Source organism: Fukomys damarensis, unplaced genomic scaffold, assembly GCF_012274545.1.
Source record: "Fukomys damarensis isolate Sample0158 unplaced genomic scaffold, DMR_v1.0_HiC HiC_scaffold_16, whole genome shotgun sequence".
Lineage (NCBI taxonomy): Eukaryota > Metazoa > Chordata > Mammalia > Rodentia > Bathyergidae > Fukomys > Fukomys damarensis.
In genome coordinates this window covers 50553478-50572627 of record NW_022900928.1, presented here as the reverse complement: position 1 = coordinate 50572627, position 19150 = coordinate 50553478, and the positions used below count along the sequence as shown (strand labels likewise).

Below are 19150 nucleotides of genomic sequence, written 5' to 3'. Positions count from 1 at the left end.
CTTAGTACACTATTTATGTTTGTCACTTACACATAGTCCAGAGAACTAACAAGAAAAATGAAGACTTCTTTGAAGTAGTCATTCCTGTATCCTGGAGTCCTTCATTGCATCTCACTAGAAATGAGCACTGAGTGAGGAATGGTTTGGAGGCAAAACTTGCAAGTATTATGTACTGTACATCACTTCTACCCACATTCCGTGGGCCCCCCCTTAACCGTGGAAGAAACTGGGGGGTGCAGCCTAGCTGAAGTGAGGTAATGTAAAACATAGTGTTGATCACCAGAATGACAGAATAAATAAAATATCCATGTCACTTTCCTCATACACAGGAACACTCACCTCTACCTCATTGAATTCCCAAGGATCTGAGTGGGAAACGTGAAAGAGGAAGAAAGAAGGAAGGGAGGGAGGGAGGGAAAAGGGGGAAAGGAAAGGGAGGGAAGGGAACTTTTATAAATAATAAAAAACTACAGTTATTTGTCTTTTATGTCCTTTCCTCACATAGGCAGGTGTAGCCTTAAGATGTACAAATTGATGCTTTCTTGAGTCACTGATTTGCAGGAAAGCCACAGGGAGCTAAGATTTTCGGTTGAGGTGAGGCAAGTGTCTTGCTCAGCAGCATCTTTGCAGAGACTTGCTTGTAGAAACAGAAATCTCAACTGGCTGGAGGATGCAGGTCAGGAGGACAGGCAGAAGATCTAATTCCTTAAAAAGCAAGATTTCTTATGGAATTTATGTGAAAGACAACTATATGGAATCTAATGATCCACAACCGATTTCCCCACTCTTGGGAACCCTGTTTTAAACAAAGATTTTCAATCCTTATTTGGTGAAAGAAGACTGAACAAAGACAATATAAATGACACTGGCTAAGAGAGTTAACTGAAATAAATTTAATATTACAGTAATTAATTCCTGTCCTTGTTTGCTTGAGAATAATAAATCATACAGTAGTTATGTCACAGATAGTCCCAGATCTCCCAATTTCATTAGTATAATTAACATAGTTCTGTATTTATGGATAGAATACATTATGTTGGGGCACCACACAAGCCCTCTGTATGTCCAGAGCGGACCAACAGAAGGCTGTGCTCATTGTTGTCACTCAGGAATTCAGACAAACAAAGGCTGCATCTTGGCGTAATCATCCACCACCACCGGAGGAGTGTGAAGGAGAAGTAGATGTGGCTTTCACATACATGTGGTAGAAAGCAGGATTCGTGGCCATTTACCACGTCAAGAGGAAGGAAAAGTAAAAATATTTGGTCAATAGCACTTATGTTTTGCATGTACATTAATCAAAACTATAACGAGACTTTGGCAGTGGGGAGAAGATTTTGGAAGAGCTATTGGAAATTCATCTTTAAATCTAAGCAGATAGGTAGATAAGCATTACAAAACTATGAGAGGAATTAGAATGCCACAATAATGCTTTGAATTGTTAAACAAGCCAGAAAAGCATATATTACAACATAAATACCATACTAAAACAATATAAGTCAATTAGTGCACAATAAAAATTGTTGAGAAAAATAGCATTATATTTGAAGTAAAGTTAGTTTGACTATGTCAAATCATATCCTAATCTAAATACCAGATAATTGAGTTAAATTTAAACATTGAAATCATTAAGACAAACTATAAGATACATACAGTAAATTATTTCCAAATCTCACAAAAGAAATACATTATAAAAAGAAACACAATGGGAAGATTTGCAAGGATAAATTTGATGATGTGTTATAAAGTTAAAATTCCTATTTACTATTAAAAACTAAAATATAAAACAATAAAATACATATTTCTAGGAACAAATGGCAGGTTAAACACATACTTTTACTGTTATTTCCTACAAACTACACAATAATCTTAATAAAAGAATTTACTAAAAAATTAAGAAAAATAATTGTACATTCTTAAAGAGTGAATGAAAATAGGTTTCTATTGGAAACCTTAGAGATGGAGAAAGTTTGAAATAACTTCTCTGTGAAATATTTTAAGAGAAGAGATTATAGATATACAGACATACAGATGTATATACAGTTGTTTTCAAATGAACAAAACTTACATTCTGCACTCAACATTTGAAAACTCAAAACAAAGAATTAACTTTTGGGTTTGTCTTTGGGTCTTATGTGTGACCTTTTTTTCCAAGAGGAGTGGTCTGATTTCCAAGAGGGTTTTGGAAATAGAAACTTTTCTTAAAGATTTTTTTCTCAATGCTGAATATATACAGTTGCCTTTAAATTAAAGGCATTTTTTAATAGAAATTTTGCTAAGGGTCACGATCACATATATATAGTAATATAAATTTTGAGATGTGATTTTCTCAGAAATCTGGATGTGGCTACAGAAAAGAATTGGTGGTTCACTTAAGGTTGTAGGTTTGTTTGTAAGATAAGGGAAGCCAAAGCAAAATTAAGCAAGGAAACTGGAGATTAGTAGTAAAGCTGCTGGAGAAATCAACCAGGGCATGTTAGCTGATAACAGAAGGACCTGAAACTTTTAGGGGAAAAATAGTGGTAAAGTTAACAATGTAATATAAACATACAATTAGTACTTATCTCTAAAATCTGAATATAGGAATTAAAAATTTCAGAAGTGAGTATCTAAATTACTAATTAGCATCTAATAGGTATGAGTGGTGTTCACATTAAATAAAAATAAACTATGGGGCCAGGGATATAGCTCAGTGGTGCCACCGCCTGCCTCGCACATGCAAGGATCTAAATTTGATCCCCAGTACCAAAAATAAATAAACAAACAAATAAATAAAATATGAATATCCACCACCATTATTATCAAATATTGTTCAGTAAACATTGCATGATGTAATGAATTATGAAACAAATGAGAGCTACAACTATTAGAAAGTGGAAAATAAAAATATTATTTTAATGTAGTATTTTTTGCATACCAATAAAAGACAGTCCATGAAAAAATTGCTTAAATTGAACATGGAGTATTTGGATGTAAAAGAAATATTCAGATATTAATAGTTTTTCTCATATCAATAGAAAGTATTAGAAAAATTAGTGAAGCAGTATTAAAATAACAACAACAAAAGATAATATTATTCAAAAATAATAATATCAATGAAAATGTTTGCAGGGCCAGGGATGTAGCCCAGTGGCACCATGCATGTGTGGAAAGCACAAGGTTCTGAGTTAGATTCCTGGTACCTGAAAAAAAAAGAAAATGTTTGAGATTTTTATGAAAAAGAAAAAACTTTATAAAGAAATCCAAGCGTTTGTTAAAGAGAAAAGAAAGACCTGAAATGCAGAAACTATAAGCCAAATCAAACCAGTATTTGATATAGGATTATAGAGTAATGGTGGGTTTTTTTTTTTTAGTAAATGCTAAGTTAAATGCATAATTCCTTGATACAGTACTTAAATAGATAATCTGTAATATTCCTTAATATACCTTTGTTTGTGTATTCTTCCAGAATTAGAAGTTTACATGTCCTTTCATTATCACTGGCACTTTTTCCTGTTTAATGTATTTTATCTAGAATTACACATCAAAAGAAATTATCACTTACGCAGACATTTATATTAAAAATGTTAGTGTCAACATAATTGCCACTTGTAATTATACCCTTACAGTTCCTTTGGAAGGATTAAGAAGTCAAAACCAGTTTGATGAGATGAGATCAAGCTACATTAGGGAGCTCATCAAGGCAATTGGTTTGAGGCAGAAAGGAGTTGTTTCTAGTTCACAACGTTTCTATCAACTTACAAAACTTCTTGATAGCTTGCATGATGTAAGTATTTGTTTTCCAGAATATAAATTATTATTATTTAAATTTCTCTAGCTTTTAAATGTTAAATAAAAGTTTTTATTGATACTGTTTCTTCAACTTCATATTTGTACTTGAATTTTAAGAGTGTTTGAATCACACTAAGAATTTATATTGTATATTTTTATTTTCTTTTTTTTCTCTCATTGAGTTTATTGGTACATTTTAGGCATACAATACAGTTACATTCATCACTGGTATATTTTTATTTTCAATGTAAGGGACTCAAGTATCCTTTCACTAGTGTTTTGTTTAACCTGGGGATAATGTAATGGCCAACAAGAATTACGATAATTTTCCAGAATATGTCCTAAAATATTTTTGTTTAAAATTAGAAAAATGTTTGCATATACAGTAAAAGTGTGGATGTGCAAAGTAAGATGTATCATTTTAGGTGAACTGTAAATAACATTGTTGGTGGGCAGTCAGGCAATGCACAGAAAAGCTCATATCTGCATATTTTTCAAGTTTCCATTTTTTAGAATTTATCTTACAGAAAAAATTAGGTAAAAATTTAAAATCTTTTAATTATTTCTGGGTTTTTTTTCCTGTCTACTTTGATACCCAGAAAAGCCTAACACAAGGACTGGATTAGTAAAACAAGACATATGTTATTAGTCAAGACATATTGAATACAAGCTTTATTGCTGCTTTGTTTAGAAACCACATTAAAATGACAGTGAAAGCATAAAAATGCTATCCACTCATCAGGTCAACTTTTAAGACCCTACTCCTGAATATGAAGAGACTGCCAAGATTATGAGCTGTTTGAGAATAGTCTTTGAAATGAAAAAAAAAAAAAACCTAGAGGAAAAATAAGCATAAAAAAGCACTTGAAGGAAAAAGCACCAGTGAAGAGAACAGAAAAAAAAAAAAAACTAAGATACTCAGATAAATAATAATGATATTATGTCCAAGAAAAGAGAATAGAAGATATTAAAAAAGGAACGTTTAGCAATAAAATACTGTTAGATAATTAAATATAAAAGGTCAGCAATTTAAAATTCAACAAAAGGGATAAAACATAAAGGAACTGCTGAGAAAAAAAATAGTTAAAATTAGAACATGGAAAATTAGAAAGAGATACAGATTTCAAAGGATTGAGAGAATTCCACCATTCAATTAATAGGAATTTCCATTAAGAAAGAGAAGAATTAAGGGGCCGGGGATTTAGCTCAGCAGTTTGGTGGCCTGCCCTGCAAGTGCAAGGACCCGAATTCAATCCCTGGTACCAAAAAAAAAGAGAAGAATTAAGAAAAAAAATTGTAGTAATAAAAGTTGACAAAACTGAAGGACATGAATTTTCTAACTGTAAAGTCCCACTTCACAGGCACAGCACAGTTAAGCCAAGGTATGTTATTATAAAAGTTTTGCATATCAAGAGTGAGAAGAATATCCCATATATGCTAATAAACAAAGAAAAGTCACATACAAATTATCAGCGTTCAGAATGGCATTAGATTTCTCAACAGAAACACTGGAACCCAGAAGACAATGGAATGATGCCTTCAGAATTTTGAGAGAAAAGAAAGTTTTCCAAGAATATATGTGTATATATTTAGCAAAGCCATCAAACAAGTAAAAACAATAAGCCAAAGAAGTAGTAGACCTAACTAAGATGCAAAGTAATGCTGCAACACAGTAACCACACAGAGCAATAATTAGTTTTGATTGAAACAAAGAATTCTAGACAACCCAGTTCAGGGAAAAACGGAACTAGGAGATTGTCGGCCTGCATATACATATTGAGGTGCTATTGTACAATTTTGTCAGAGAACTTGGCACACCTTGTGGCAAATACATAGGAAACAAACAAATGAACACAAGTGATTATCTCTTGTAAAATTAAAACAAGTTGTTCAAGAAAAAAAATTTGATCCAGTATTTTTAATCCAAATCTTTGGAATACAAATGCTGCATATTGATTCCACAAAAAATTCAGTGTAATTATGTAGTGACTGGGAGAAGAAAATCTCATTGAGAAGTGACATGTATAGTATAAAAAAGGAATTAAACCCTATTTTTCAATTCCGATTTTCTAATCCTCAATCAATAATGTCAAGTTGGAAGGCAGAATATATTAGAAAGAGCAATAAATACTAAAAGGCACAGGCGAAAAATACTACAGTTTTTGTATCTGTGGAGCTGGAATGAGACTAGAAAGACATTTTGGAAGATGCTAGATTTTGTGGTTGCTGAAGATGCTGTTTCTGTTATAAATCTTACAGTATCTGATTTTTAAAATTATACATATAAATTACTTTAATAAAATACAAATTAATTATGTTGAATTACTGACATAGAGTCAAGACACTGTAGAAAAGCCAGATAATATTTATGAAATAGTTGCATTTTGAAATGGTGCATGTATAATATTGTATATCTACTTGTATATGCTGGTGTATTTGTACAAAAGTAACAAAAATACAACAAATTTTCACCTTATCTTGTGGGAAATGGACAGCATTTATTTCTTTAAACCTTTTCAAATTATCAGAATGTTCCATCATGAGTATATAATATTTTTCATTTATTTTAGAGAGTGGTGGGAATTATTTTCATTTTGGTAAGAATAAAATATCTTGATGAGTATTTCTACTGGTAGAAAACTAAGTTGTATTTGAGTAGCATATGAATTTATTATTTTTCTTACCTGCCTCCCTTCCATTTCTTAAACTAACAGCTTGTCAAACAGCTCCATCTATACTGCTTGAATACATTCATCCAGTCGCGGGCACTGGCTGTTGAGTTTCCAGAAATGATGTCTGAAGTGATTGCTGCACAGTTACCCAAGATCCTGGCTGGGATGGTGAAACCTCTTCTCTTTCATAAAAAATGAATGTCGTATTTTTCTTTCAAAAGTTTAAATTTTGTGGTATGTATTTTTGTGGTGGTTAAGATTATGAGGTTTCTAGTTTTTATGAAATTCTTCTGAAAGCCTTACCTTTATAACATATCATACAGTGTAAATTTATGTGAAAATTGTGAGATTCTAATTTTGCCTTGTAAAGCTGAAGTAGAATTTTTAAAGTGTTTTTGTGTACTTATATTTTATTTGAGTTTACAAGAATGAAAAAGTACTAAAACTTGAAGTAAGCTCTGTCTTATCTATATTATTTTGTACCACTTAGGTGAGGATTTTTAACCTTTACACCTAACATTTAATCTTTAAATCTATTTTAGAGAAAAAGAACTTATATGTAATAATAAAAACCTACTACATGTGTTACTTCTAGGTAGTTCCCTCTATTTCTGTGATTATAATTCCCCAAACGAACCTTTAAAATGGTAGGAGAAAGTTAATTTCCGTGAAAATTTATAACTAGCTCTTCAGAATGTTTTTACAGCAAAAAATACAGGTCCAGACTTTAAAACCAGTGAAACAAATTAATAGGTAAAACAGGTCCAATACTGACTGCTTCCCACTTTGGAAACACAGATCAATCTGTAAAGAATGTTAATATGCAACCATGTCATTTACAACCACAGCTGAGGAAGTTTTTGTAGGTTTTGTTTTACTGACCTTCTTTAGGAGGGGTCATCTTCAAATAAGGTAGTTTGAATAAAAATTAAAAATAAGCTTCTGGAACCTAATTCCCCTCTTTTCCATCATTGGCATGTAGAAACTCATCCTTACCAGTTCTCAATTTCCTCACCTTTAAAAGTAGTGCAGTATTATCTTTCCTGTAAATGCTTCTTTTGGCCAGAGCTTCTTAGAAGACAAAACAAAGTGAGGCGGGTGTTCTTTTTCTACACTGCTCAAATAGTGAGGATGATGACGATGATGCTTTTTCAGTGAAGCATAATGGATGAATCTCAGGTTGAAATTTTCTTCTTTCTGTGTCTGTGATCCAAATGTAAGAGAGATGCTTCAGGAAATAGATAAATCTCAGGTTGAAAACTTTTTAGTGCCTCTGACCCAAATCTAAGAGAGATGTTTTAGGAAATACTAGATACTGGTTTAAAATAGTAAAAACAATTGCAGTAACTAGAAAACACAGTACACATTGTTATTGTGACAGAAAGTATTCCTTTGAAAAAGAGACAAGAGTTCTTTCCTGAAATGAATTGCTGGAGATGCCTTTTAAAACAAGAGAAAAAAAAATACATATGCACCAGATTTATATCACTAGTGAAATTCAATCAAAAGAATTAATTTTTTTCATAAAGTAAAAACCAATTTTAGACATATATGTGTGTAGTAGTATTTAACAACTCATAACCTCAATTTTTTCAAAGTTTCTTCTAAAGTAGACACATTGTTATCTCACAAAAAATTGTGCATATTAGTGTTAATAATAAAATTAAACTTTGCAAACAATAGAAAAAATTCTGTTTGGCAGTTTCTAATTTCTTAATGCATTTTTAATTACCCACTTATTTTAACTGATAAATATTTGCAGTTTTCCAAAGGACAATAACACAATAATAGTCTTAATAAATATACCTCAAAACAAGTTAAAGTGGTTTCATGTGAAAAATTGGCATAATTATGTTTCCATACATTTAACAATACATTCGTCAATTTTAAAGATGAGTTAGCTATGGGGCTGTCTATTAATAATGGATCCTCGTAGGAGATTTAAAAATAGGAACTAAAATAAGCTCTAACCAGGACCCTTGGCTTGAGTTGATTAGATCTGTGTGTCGAATTAAATAACTTATGATTATAACATTCAACAAAAGTTTAACCCACACATTTCAGATATTCTCAACATTAGAAATGGTTTCTTCCTCACTATCTCTATGTAAGTGTCCTTTTCTGTAACATATATGTAATAGTATTGTACTCTTTACTGGTATTTCATTCTTCAGTCTTCATGTGTATATACATATTCTCTCTTTACTCCTCAGGCCACAGTTATCTTCCTTAAAAATGGGTGGGGGGATCTAATTATACCATGCCCTCACTGAAAAATATTCACTCATATTTAGTCACCTATCACTCATAGGTGCATGTTGGAATTTACAGATGGGTTTTTTAAAAATACTATTACCTTAAAAAATTACCTCAACTTCATCCTGAGCAATCATAATTCAGCCAGTGCACTGGATATCCCCATATTACATTCCAGCCATAACAATCTGGTAACATTAACTTTTCTTCCAGAGTTTTCTCTGTTTCCGTCATAAATCCCATGCATTTATAAACCTTCCAGACTCAGCCAAATATCATTTCTATAGTTTTCTTAAGTCTTTAAGATGATTTACTTTCTTCTAGGTTCATCTGCCATGTTGTACACCTGTGAACTACAAAATCGTGTTAACTTTTCACTCTTCTGCCAGTCTGAGAATCTCTTTGAGATGGGACAATGGTGTTTTGTTGATGGAGAGCTGAGTGACATATTCTGAGTTTTCTGTCACCACGAGTCTCTGCCATTCTTTGGTTTCATTGCTGAGTATATTTGTACTCATGACTCACCACTTTTTCCTTATCTCTTTTCTCCTTATCGTATCTCAATCTTCATTTTTTTGTCTCTTAAATTTTTCAACTTCTCTGTTTTTTGTGAGATGTAGTAGGTATAAATCAAAGTGTCTGACAAATAGAGGGCAATCAAATATCTGCTGAATATATAAATTTTCACTTATGAGTTTCAATAGGAGTAAGGTATTATTTATATAGAATTTTACTAAAACAAATGTAAAACAAAGACACTACTTTAAAAATTAATATTAAATAACTTCTGAACATAGTAATCAGGGTTCAATAATTCATTTGCACTAAATCAATGTGTACATTTACTTATTGAGAAAACATTCCTTTATTTTTCCCACAAATGTCCTCTTAATAACAGTTTTCTTAATATATCTTGTACACAATAGTTAAGGGAAATATACTTCTGATAAAGTGTTTGTAAAAGAATGTTAAATGTGTCCAAAAATCAAAAGGAAAAACTATGTCATCACCCTTTTAAACTCAGGTAGTAAATGTAGGGAACAGTCGAGATGTGATCATTATCTGATGCTTCTTTGAATAAAACAATAATTTGATAGCACAACTCCTTTTCCACTATCACAATTTAATTTCCAAAATAACTTTAAATTTTTTTAATTTTACTTAACTATCAGGGAATACAATGCATTGGCTGCACAGGGTTGGGTGTAACTGTTTGGCAACCTCATAAGAATGTTTGATATTCTTGATTTTGATCTTGGTCCACAATGTAGATTTCTAAACAATAGGATTTAATACTTAAGGCTAAGATTAGATAAGGAAACAATAAATTCCCAAAAGAACATGACATTACCAAATGGAAGATATCTAGTCTCTAAATCTTACTATACAAATTCCTACTATTAATGTGTCTAATACTGTGTAGCCACATAATCTTTATTTTCATTTTGCAGGTCATGTTCTCTCTCTCTCTCTCTCTTTTTTTTTTTTTTTGTACCAGGGATCAAACTTGGGACTTTGTGCTTGCAAGGCAGGCAGTGGAACCAATGAGCTAAATCCCCAGCCCTGGGTCATGTTGTTTTTGGTAGCTCTAAAGTAAAATTAAATCATAAGAAGATGAGTTACATATCAATAATACTTCAAGATTACTGAAATAGATTTTTTTAATAAATGAAAAGTTTTATTAAAAAATTGAAAAGCTGTTTGAGTCAGAAGCAGTTACACCTCAAATATTTTGTTTTTACTGTTTAAATGACTTTTTAAAGATGTTTAAAGATGTCGCTCTTTTTACTTAGAACACTATGCTATTATTTTTTCACTTTTAACTTTAATTTATTTCTACACAGATGATATTCAAATATGATAGGTAATATGTTTTCTACTGAAACCATGCTTTTAAAATAAATAACCATTGCATGTGAACCCATAACTCCCAAATTATCCACAGATACTAGCGGAAAGCCTAGCTGACCTAGGGCTGTGCCCACTGTCCTGCCACTTTCTGGCTGGATGAGTATAAGTCATGCAGTCTCTCTCATCAAACCTTTGCCATCTTTTTTGTGATTCATAGAAATGGAAACAAAACAGTATACAGGTGTCCAGAGACTGTAATTGTCATGATTGTATTTTCATTAAGCCTTCATTCTGACTATGATTTTATCAAACTAACCATCTGAATTTTGTGGTGAGAACAGAAATCTAGAGAATCTAAATTCTTTACTTCTATCACTGTGTATGATTATATGTTTAGTTGATTTGATTTGCAATTAGGGCAAGATATATTCAATTACCTTCTTTCCTTGAAAGGATAGTCTTTTAAGTTTGAGGCCTGTTTTCCCAGAAATCTGATGAGCCTATTAAACTTTTATTATAAATATCTGAGAATAATTATGTTGATGTTGACATTTTTCAAGATTCTCTTTAAAATACACATATCTTGACCAGAACACACCCTTCCAAAAATCTATAAACTACATGCCCAAATTGTTTTTATTGTGGAAGTAACTCTACAAAATGCAACAGTGGAGTTAAAAATCATGACTCTATCAACCGAAAATAACATTCCTATCCTAAAGAAGGTTATTATGAAAGAGATCTTCATGTCTGCTTTGATTTGATATCTGTAGTAGGATGGCTATTATATTTTTAGGTTTTGCTGTGAATACCAAGTAATTTCTGTGACCTATACTTACTCTGTACATTGAAGATTTCAGGACAGAATATTAATCCCTATCTTAAAAACTCCACAGCCTTCTATATAAAAAACCCTCAAAACTGAAAACAAAATTTGATTTAAAGATATCTCATTTTTTTATTCAGTTACTCAGAAAACTGTCCTGCTACTAATAAAGCAAAATGGACAAGAGAATAACTCAAGCAAGACATAACTTTCTTTTTCCCCAAGTATGCCTTTCAAGTAGCCCTGGATATGGGACATTTCCATATCATTTACATTTAGAAGAAAGGGCAGGAGATTTAGCTCAGTAGTTCCGCCACCGGCCTTGCAAGTGCAATGACCTGAGTTCGATCCCTGGTACCAAATAAATAAATAAACAAACAAACAAATAAATAAATAAAAGTAAAAGAAATACATAGCCATATATTCTAAAAAAGTTGGCAAGGACTAAATTGTTTATAACTACTAGACTAAGTTATGAATTGTGGTTCTGGTTTCACGGTTTCCCTTACTCAAGATTGGACAAAAGGACAATCTATCTGTACATTGCATCTGCCATCTACTTAATTTTAACATTCATTAATATTAGCATCATGCCATCCTCTCTGGTCCTAAAATCCAAAATTTAGTAACGAAAAGTAAAACAACTGACTATCCATTTCATATTATTGAATACAATCCAACCTGCATTGCTCATATATTATAGTATGCTATAATATAAATCCAAGTTGAACTGGGCTAGATAAACTGAGTTTCAAAGTGCATTACACCCTACTGAAACTCAAGAAATGGCCTTATAGACCACCAGTTAGCTGGTCTAATAAAAATTATACCTCCAGAGTCAAACTTGAATCAGAATGGCCTTAAAAATTGACAGTGATGAGCTAAGAGCTTCCTTTAATAATTTATTCCCTCATAATTAGAGAAGATTTAAAAATTTGAGGAACATTGGTGATTCGTAAAATAGGAGCAGTTTATAGTAGCATCCACTGGGTTGATGCTAAGAGAAGAAAAACATGAAGGGATCTGTTCCCTCCTAGTAGTTGACCACATTCCAAGGCAGAGCTCTAGGCACATGCCTGGAGGCTGCGCCCAGGCTTGTCCAAGCTGTATACAGCTGTGGAGTTTGGAAAACTCTTACAGGATTGCTGGATTAGTCCCAGAATGTCAAGCTCATTTTCAGTTTATTGGCTCTTGTTGCTTTTATGTCACGCTGACCTTATTGTTAAACACAGGTTTGTTTGCTTTCATACCACTGATGGAAAAATAGGGAAAGCATTACTTTTAAGCTGGTTGAAAGCATTAACTGACAAAGCACTTTCAGAGAAATGTGAATTAGGCAGCTAAGAAGCATACTGTCCCTGTTACTTTAAAGAAAATGTATGGGCTTATTAACTCTGCAGTGTGACATTAGAGTCATGGGCCATATTTAGACAGATATGGGTAAAATATTTAAATAGCATTATAAATAGTTTTCAGGACATACACTGTAGTTTCATTATCTTTTGAAATTGCTCTTAATATATCAACCCCAAATGTATCCAAGTTAACAAACAAAAATTATAATAAATGAAACCCACTTAAATGTTTTTCTTTTGTCAGTTATATATAAAGATTAACATTTCTTAGGCTATGATGTTTACTTCCATATTATTTTTATTATAAACTTTCAGACAGTGACTATTTTAAATTTTTTTGCCATTGAAAGTACATTTTGTTACCCTCTTTCCCCAGAAAGCTTATATTTTAAAGTATCCACCTAACTATGTTCCTATGAAGATATAATCATTTTAATTTCTTAATGTTTTATTACTTAAAGACATACCAATTAGAACTGCTGAGTGGTGGAACAATTATGTCCACACTAATTTGTTATATTTTTATGCAGCTTTAACTTGGTAGACACAAACATATTTTTTTTCAATACTAGGAAAACAGTCAATGAACTTCTATCATTGCTTTCCTAACTGGGCTCTTACCCAGAGATTTGAGATCAGAGTTTGTTTTGTTGTTGTTGTTGTTTGGGTGGGTGCCAGGGATCGAACTCAGGACCTTGCGCTTGTGAAACAGGCATGGCTCCACTGAGCTAAATAAGGTCAGAGTTTTTTATGTAACATTTTATTGTAATGGCTTTAAAACTTGTAAGAAAGACCAAAACAGTGTATGGAAAATTAATACCAATGTGTCATGTTCTTGTCAGAGCAGAGATGCAGCTCTGTTTATTCTCTCTTGATTAAACACACTGCCCAGAATTTACTTCAGTGGTAATCCCAGTATTTGATATGACTAAGGATAGAAAAAGATTTTCATATGGAAACATTTACTCAGTTTAACCAATAAATTATTTTAACTTTAGTATTCTGTGTATTTTAATTTTATGAGATGTTCATATTCACAAGAAATATCAGAGCAAAGCTTTTATTAAAAATTTTTGTAAACCAAAAATCCTTTTTTATTGATATTTGGAATAAAACAGATGAAACAAAAGTTCTCTGTATTTTTGGAAGAGTAGATATGACTTACAAAGGTTAAATGGAGAGCTATCTTAAATAGTAATATTTTTCTTTGATTGTTAAACAATAGTCATGATCACACAAAACTTCAACGATTGTTATCCATTACATCAGCATGCTAAATGTTAGAAAAATTATCATTTGCTATCTAACGCATAAAACAGAGAAAAGCTTTCTTCCTTTCTGTTTCTTACCAGAAATTTTCTAATTTGAGGCTACATGTTTTAGAAAAATACATGCAATCCATGCATAAACTCTATTTTGCTTTCAACTAATGGTGTCTTGATAGTAATATTTTCACTTTAAAAAAGAAAGACTAAAGTTTAGAACCAAATTATCCCTTTTAACTCTGAAAGTAGGATCAAAGTACCATGTTGAGCTCTAAAAGTACAAGCTTTGTAAAGATTTTACATCACTGTATCATGGGCATTCTTGGTTAATAAAAGAAAAATATGCCCTAAAACAAAAACAAAATGCAGTTGGGTTTCTTTGGGGGAGGGGTAAAGTTGAAAAGCATTTTTTAGGTATCATTTATTTTTTAACGATCAGCGAAGTAGCATTTTCTGTGTTGTGTGCCAGTCACCCTGTCACATTTTGGAGATAACTAGGATAACTAGTGAACATATTATAGTTTCCTCTTCCCTGAGCTGCCTTCAAGGGTAAATAAAGACAGATAAACTAGTAGCTATATTATAATGTAAGTACTACGGTGAAGGACTTTTAAGGGAACTATTGGAGGATATAAGAGTGTCACCCAGTTTAAATTTAAGAGTAGGCAAAGGCATCCTGAAAAAGGTCAGATATAACACATAATCTAAAAGTTATTGAAGCATTAGCTAAGCATGCAGGGTCTGCAGACACCAGAAGCAGAAAAAAGAGAAAGAGTCTTCCAAAATAGTTACCAGCATATACACAGAAAACAGACAAGAAAATGCATATGGTGATAACAGCAAGTGTGAGGGATGGGCTGATGATGAGACTGAAGAAGAGACCATGATCGGGTATCATTGGCTTTGAATACCATCTTAAGGAATGCAGACTTGATTTGGCTATACACAAGAAAGCAGCACAATTTATATAAATATATTAGAAAAATCTCCTACTACCATATGGAGTATTAGCTAATCCAGAGGCACTAAACAACTTTAAGGAAGTCGCAGTGTTTTGGTGAAAATAATAACCATAAACATTAAGAGCTAGAGGTGATCACGACCTCCTCATTTCCAGAAGGATTTCATAAGATAATTTAGGAGCATTGACAGAGTGATGAAAGTAGATGAAATACACCATATAAATTGCCAAACACAAGACCAGATGTTTAATTATTCTGCTTCTGTGTTGAAATGGCAAATTTTCATGACAGACAATAAATACTAAAAAACTCTGGTTTTACTAAATCCAACAATCATATCTCTTGAAACAATTTCTAGTCCTTCACCAATATCCCTACCTTTGAATGTCCCTCTAGCCTCATAACTCAGGTCTGTGCGCAAAGATAGGACCGGAACAGCTCAAGGCCCAGCAGATGGAAAATAAAGAGAAATTCAGAGATGCTGATGTAAAGCAAAATAAATGTGTCTTTCATATATATATATATATATCCTTCTTCAGATGTCCCAGTTCAGTAGAGTTACAAAATGGAGCAACAACAAACAAAATTCCTAATATTTAGTGGAGGATCTGGACTTTAAGAGCTCTCCAAACATCAGCAGGAGCTAAGAAGGGAGAATTGGTGAGTGGTAGGTTGGAAAGCCAATTTAACAATATGTTTGGAGATAATAAGAAATGTTTGGAGCTTTATGTCTTGTTACTTCATTTGCTTTCATCAACAGTTAGTCTTCCTTTTTACTTCCAGTAACCAGACAGCAGCTGGCAAAGGAAGACTTTTACTATATTGTATGTAAGCATAGTGATAGGAAGGGAGGATATATTTAAATTGCTTTCCAAATTCACATGAGCTTTTCTGTCATGAGGATAGGACTCTCCTTTCATTTGCCTCACTGGGCACGCTAGTCGCTTGCCATGCCTAGTTATGAGCTCAGTATTGTCATCTTGCGTATCAGTCTATAGCTTGTGAATTCACCTATTCTTGCTCCAGTACTGCAGGGTACTGTGCCTTTTCTTACTTGATACTTTCCATTCTTTGCTGATACAACAAAGTCCTCTTAGCTGATCTGTTTTCCCATCTAGCTTCTATTGTGGGGTCACCTTGTTCTTTCAGGAAGACCATGGTTCCCACTAAACCTCCACCCAGCTGACACTAGGCTGAATATAGGCTTCTCTGAGATGTTGCCTATTTTAGAGGCCCAGAAAAGGCTCCGATTTCCTGAACTCCTCTTTTGGTCCACAGGTCCTATAGAGCATTTCACTCCTTTCAAAATTTAGTCCCAAAGCGTGGGAATCTTACCTCCTTACCCTACCTCTTCTTCCACAGAGTAGCCTCTCACTTCCTGCTTCTTTCATTTGGAGACTGAGTTCTTGTCATGTATTCCTAGTGGCTCTTTCTGACTGAGGCCACCACCTGAGGTACTTTTGAGATTTAGAAAACTGTTTCTCTCTTAGAAAGCTCTTCTCTACAAATGTGCCTTGCTATGGTTATCAAAGACCAATGGAGGAAGTCAAGTTGAATACTGACTTTAAGCATTTCTTCTATAACAATTAAATTTCTCCTCAGAACAGCATGCCTTCCTTCGAATGACCTGAGGAAGACTCAGGTGCCAAAAAGACTAACACAAAGAATACTGTATTTGATTAAGCATGTGTTTCAATGTTCATTGGGAATTCACATGAGGTTTTCTATCATGAAGATGGGACTTTCGCTTTGGCTGCATACGCCTAACAGTTTTTCTGCACAAGCTGTGGACAGTTTGCAAATCTAAAAACTGGGTGACCATGCAATCCTAACACTATCATCACGTACTTGTTTTCATGTAAGGATTGATATCCCCTTAAAACAATTTGACTGATTTAAATGTGAATTCTCAGATTTTGATGTTGAAGTTGATTAAATATTCAAAGAAATCCACTCTTGCTTATTAGTGAAACTAGTGTTAACCTGGCAAGAGATGTGGGGAATCATCATTTCTTTCTCATGACCCGTTTTGATTCTCATGCCCTGTTTGGTTCTCTTTGCTACTACTGTTTTGAGTATACAGTAGATCACTAAGTACATTTACAGCATTTAAACTTTTAAAGATATTTAGCCCCATATACCTACTTCTTGAGTGTAATTTTCTGTCCCCAGCTCTCATTTCACAGTGGGAAAGACAATATTTGAAAGTATGTTGGAAATTGAAATGTTTTGCTAAGGTGAAAACCAGTACTGCTTCCCTGGAAATGACTGGTGACAACTGAAAATATGTAAAAATTAGGTGTTAGAGGGAACCTAACTTCATCTTGTACTTATTCACAATCTAATGTGAAAAATTCCATCTGTTTTTAAATTAAAAGTGGATTTCAGAGGAAGTATTTTTTGACTCAAACAAGAAAGTTGTCAGCTCAGATTAACAGGTGTCATACATTAAATTGGCTGGTACTTTGAAATGAACCATCTTCAAATCACATGCTTCTTTAAAACAGTAACGGGAGCCAGGTATAGTGGCGCAATTCTCTAATCCCTGGCCTGCAGGAAGCTGAGGTGGGAGGACAGATGGCAATTTCTATGCCAGGCTGGGCAACTTAGAAGTTTAGAAAGACCCTATGTGAAAGTTTTAAAACATGAAAAAAGGGCTGGAGGTACAGTTCTACAAGAAGATGTTGGGTTCATCCCCAGTACCACACACACACATGCGCACATAAAAAATATTTTAATGTGATAACAAAGAATTACCTATTTTCTATATTTCTCTATATTAATGAATTAGAACACCTAAAACTTCGCTATTGTATAATTACATACAAGGTACATACACATCAATAGTATAATATCCTTTCCTATTTACTTCAAAAACATCTCACTTTATACATACATGGTTTAAGGTAAGATTCAGTGCACTTAACAGTAAAGAGAAAGAATGTAACTTAATTGCAAATAACAGTACTTCAGGCTATTTGTAGGACTATAATTTAGTATAGTACTGGAAATTTATAAATACACCCTTTTAATAAATAAATGCCTAAAGTGATGTTGGGTCTTTGAAGACAAAAAGACAAAAGAATAGAACAAATTTCTTGCTCTAATTTCTGGGTGATAAGATGCTAGATTTCACCAGTTGTTTAACATGTAAACATACTTTAAAATCAACTAGCTTTGGAGAAAATTGTTGAAATCAGACAGTTTAATTCAATTATTTGGCCATGAAAATATTCTCACAACATTAAAAAAAAAGTATTGTATTTATTCCTGGTTAGTACTGTTTCCAGTTTTTAAACTAAACATGACCCATATTCATGTTTAAATAATTTAAATAATGTTGAGAAACTTTATACTTAACTTATAAAGCAATGTGTTTTTGTAAATATTTTATTTTAATCATTCGTGGAGTTTTTCTAGTTTACAGTTAGGTATTTTATGAGTAAAGAGAAAATATGTATATAAGTATAAATGTGGGGTTTATTCCTCTGTTCCCTGTAGTCACTATATTGACAATATGGGGTCACAATACTAAGCTACAGTGTATGGCTCTAATGCCTACAAACCCAATTCTAAATATCTACTACTTTTTGAAGAAATGTTTTATGTAAATGGCAGAAAGTTATATTTACCTAGTCAGATGAAGGCAAGTCCCATCTTACAAATATTATAACCCAAACAAATAGAACAACTAGAATGCAGAGAGCAACGCTCGGTTGTTTGTAAGCAGCTTGGAAGTCATCATTCCTAAACAACTTAAACACTCTTTGAAAACACTCTTTTGAAAAATTCCCATGCTTAGATTATATCAGTTGCCCATAATGACAGTGCAGTATAAGAAAAGCAGTGTAGCACAGCACTAAAGAGCACACATTCTGGAGCCAGACTACCACAGTCAGATTCCAGGCTTCACTTGCTAACTGTGTGACCTTGTAAATGAATTTATCTCTCAGGCTCAGTTATCTTATTTGTAAAATGGGCCTAACAATACCTCTATCGCAGTATTGTTATGAAGATCAAATCACTGTAAGTGCAGAGTAGTACTTGGCATGACAAATGCTATCTTGGTGTTTTGTCTAACCTAAGTGCCTTTCTCTTTAATAGATTAATGATTAAGAGCACCGACAATATTTACGTTTTTATTTTACATAAGTTGTTTAGGAAAATGAATTTTAATACTTGGGTCATGAGA

At 32.9% G+C, this 19150-nt stretch overlaps 1 protein-coding gene across 1 annotated transcript in view; it reads left to right on the top strand.

Moving 5' to 3' along the window:
• The window catches only part of Pgr (progesterone receptor), a 46363-nt gene extending 39613 nt beyond the window's left edge, over positions 1-6750 (top strand). Inside the window, exons 8-9 of the mRNA XM_010642088.2 lie at positions 3609-3766; positions 6486-6750. Of these exons, the coding sequence (XP_010640390.1) occupies positions 3609-3766; positions 6486-6641 (314 nt within the window). The 3' untranslated portion in view covers positions 6642-6750. The remainder of the gene's footprint in view (positions 1-3608; positions 3767-6485) is intronic.
• The last annotated feature ends 12400 nt before the right edge of the window (positions 6751-19150 follow it).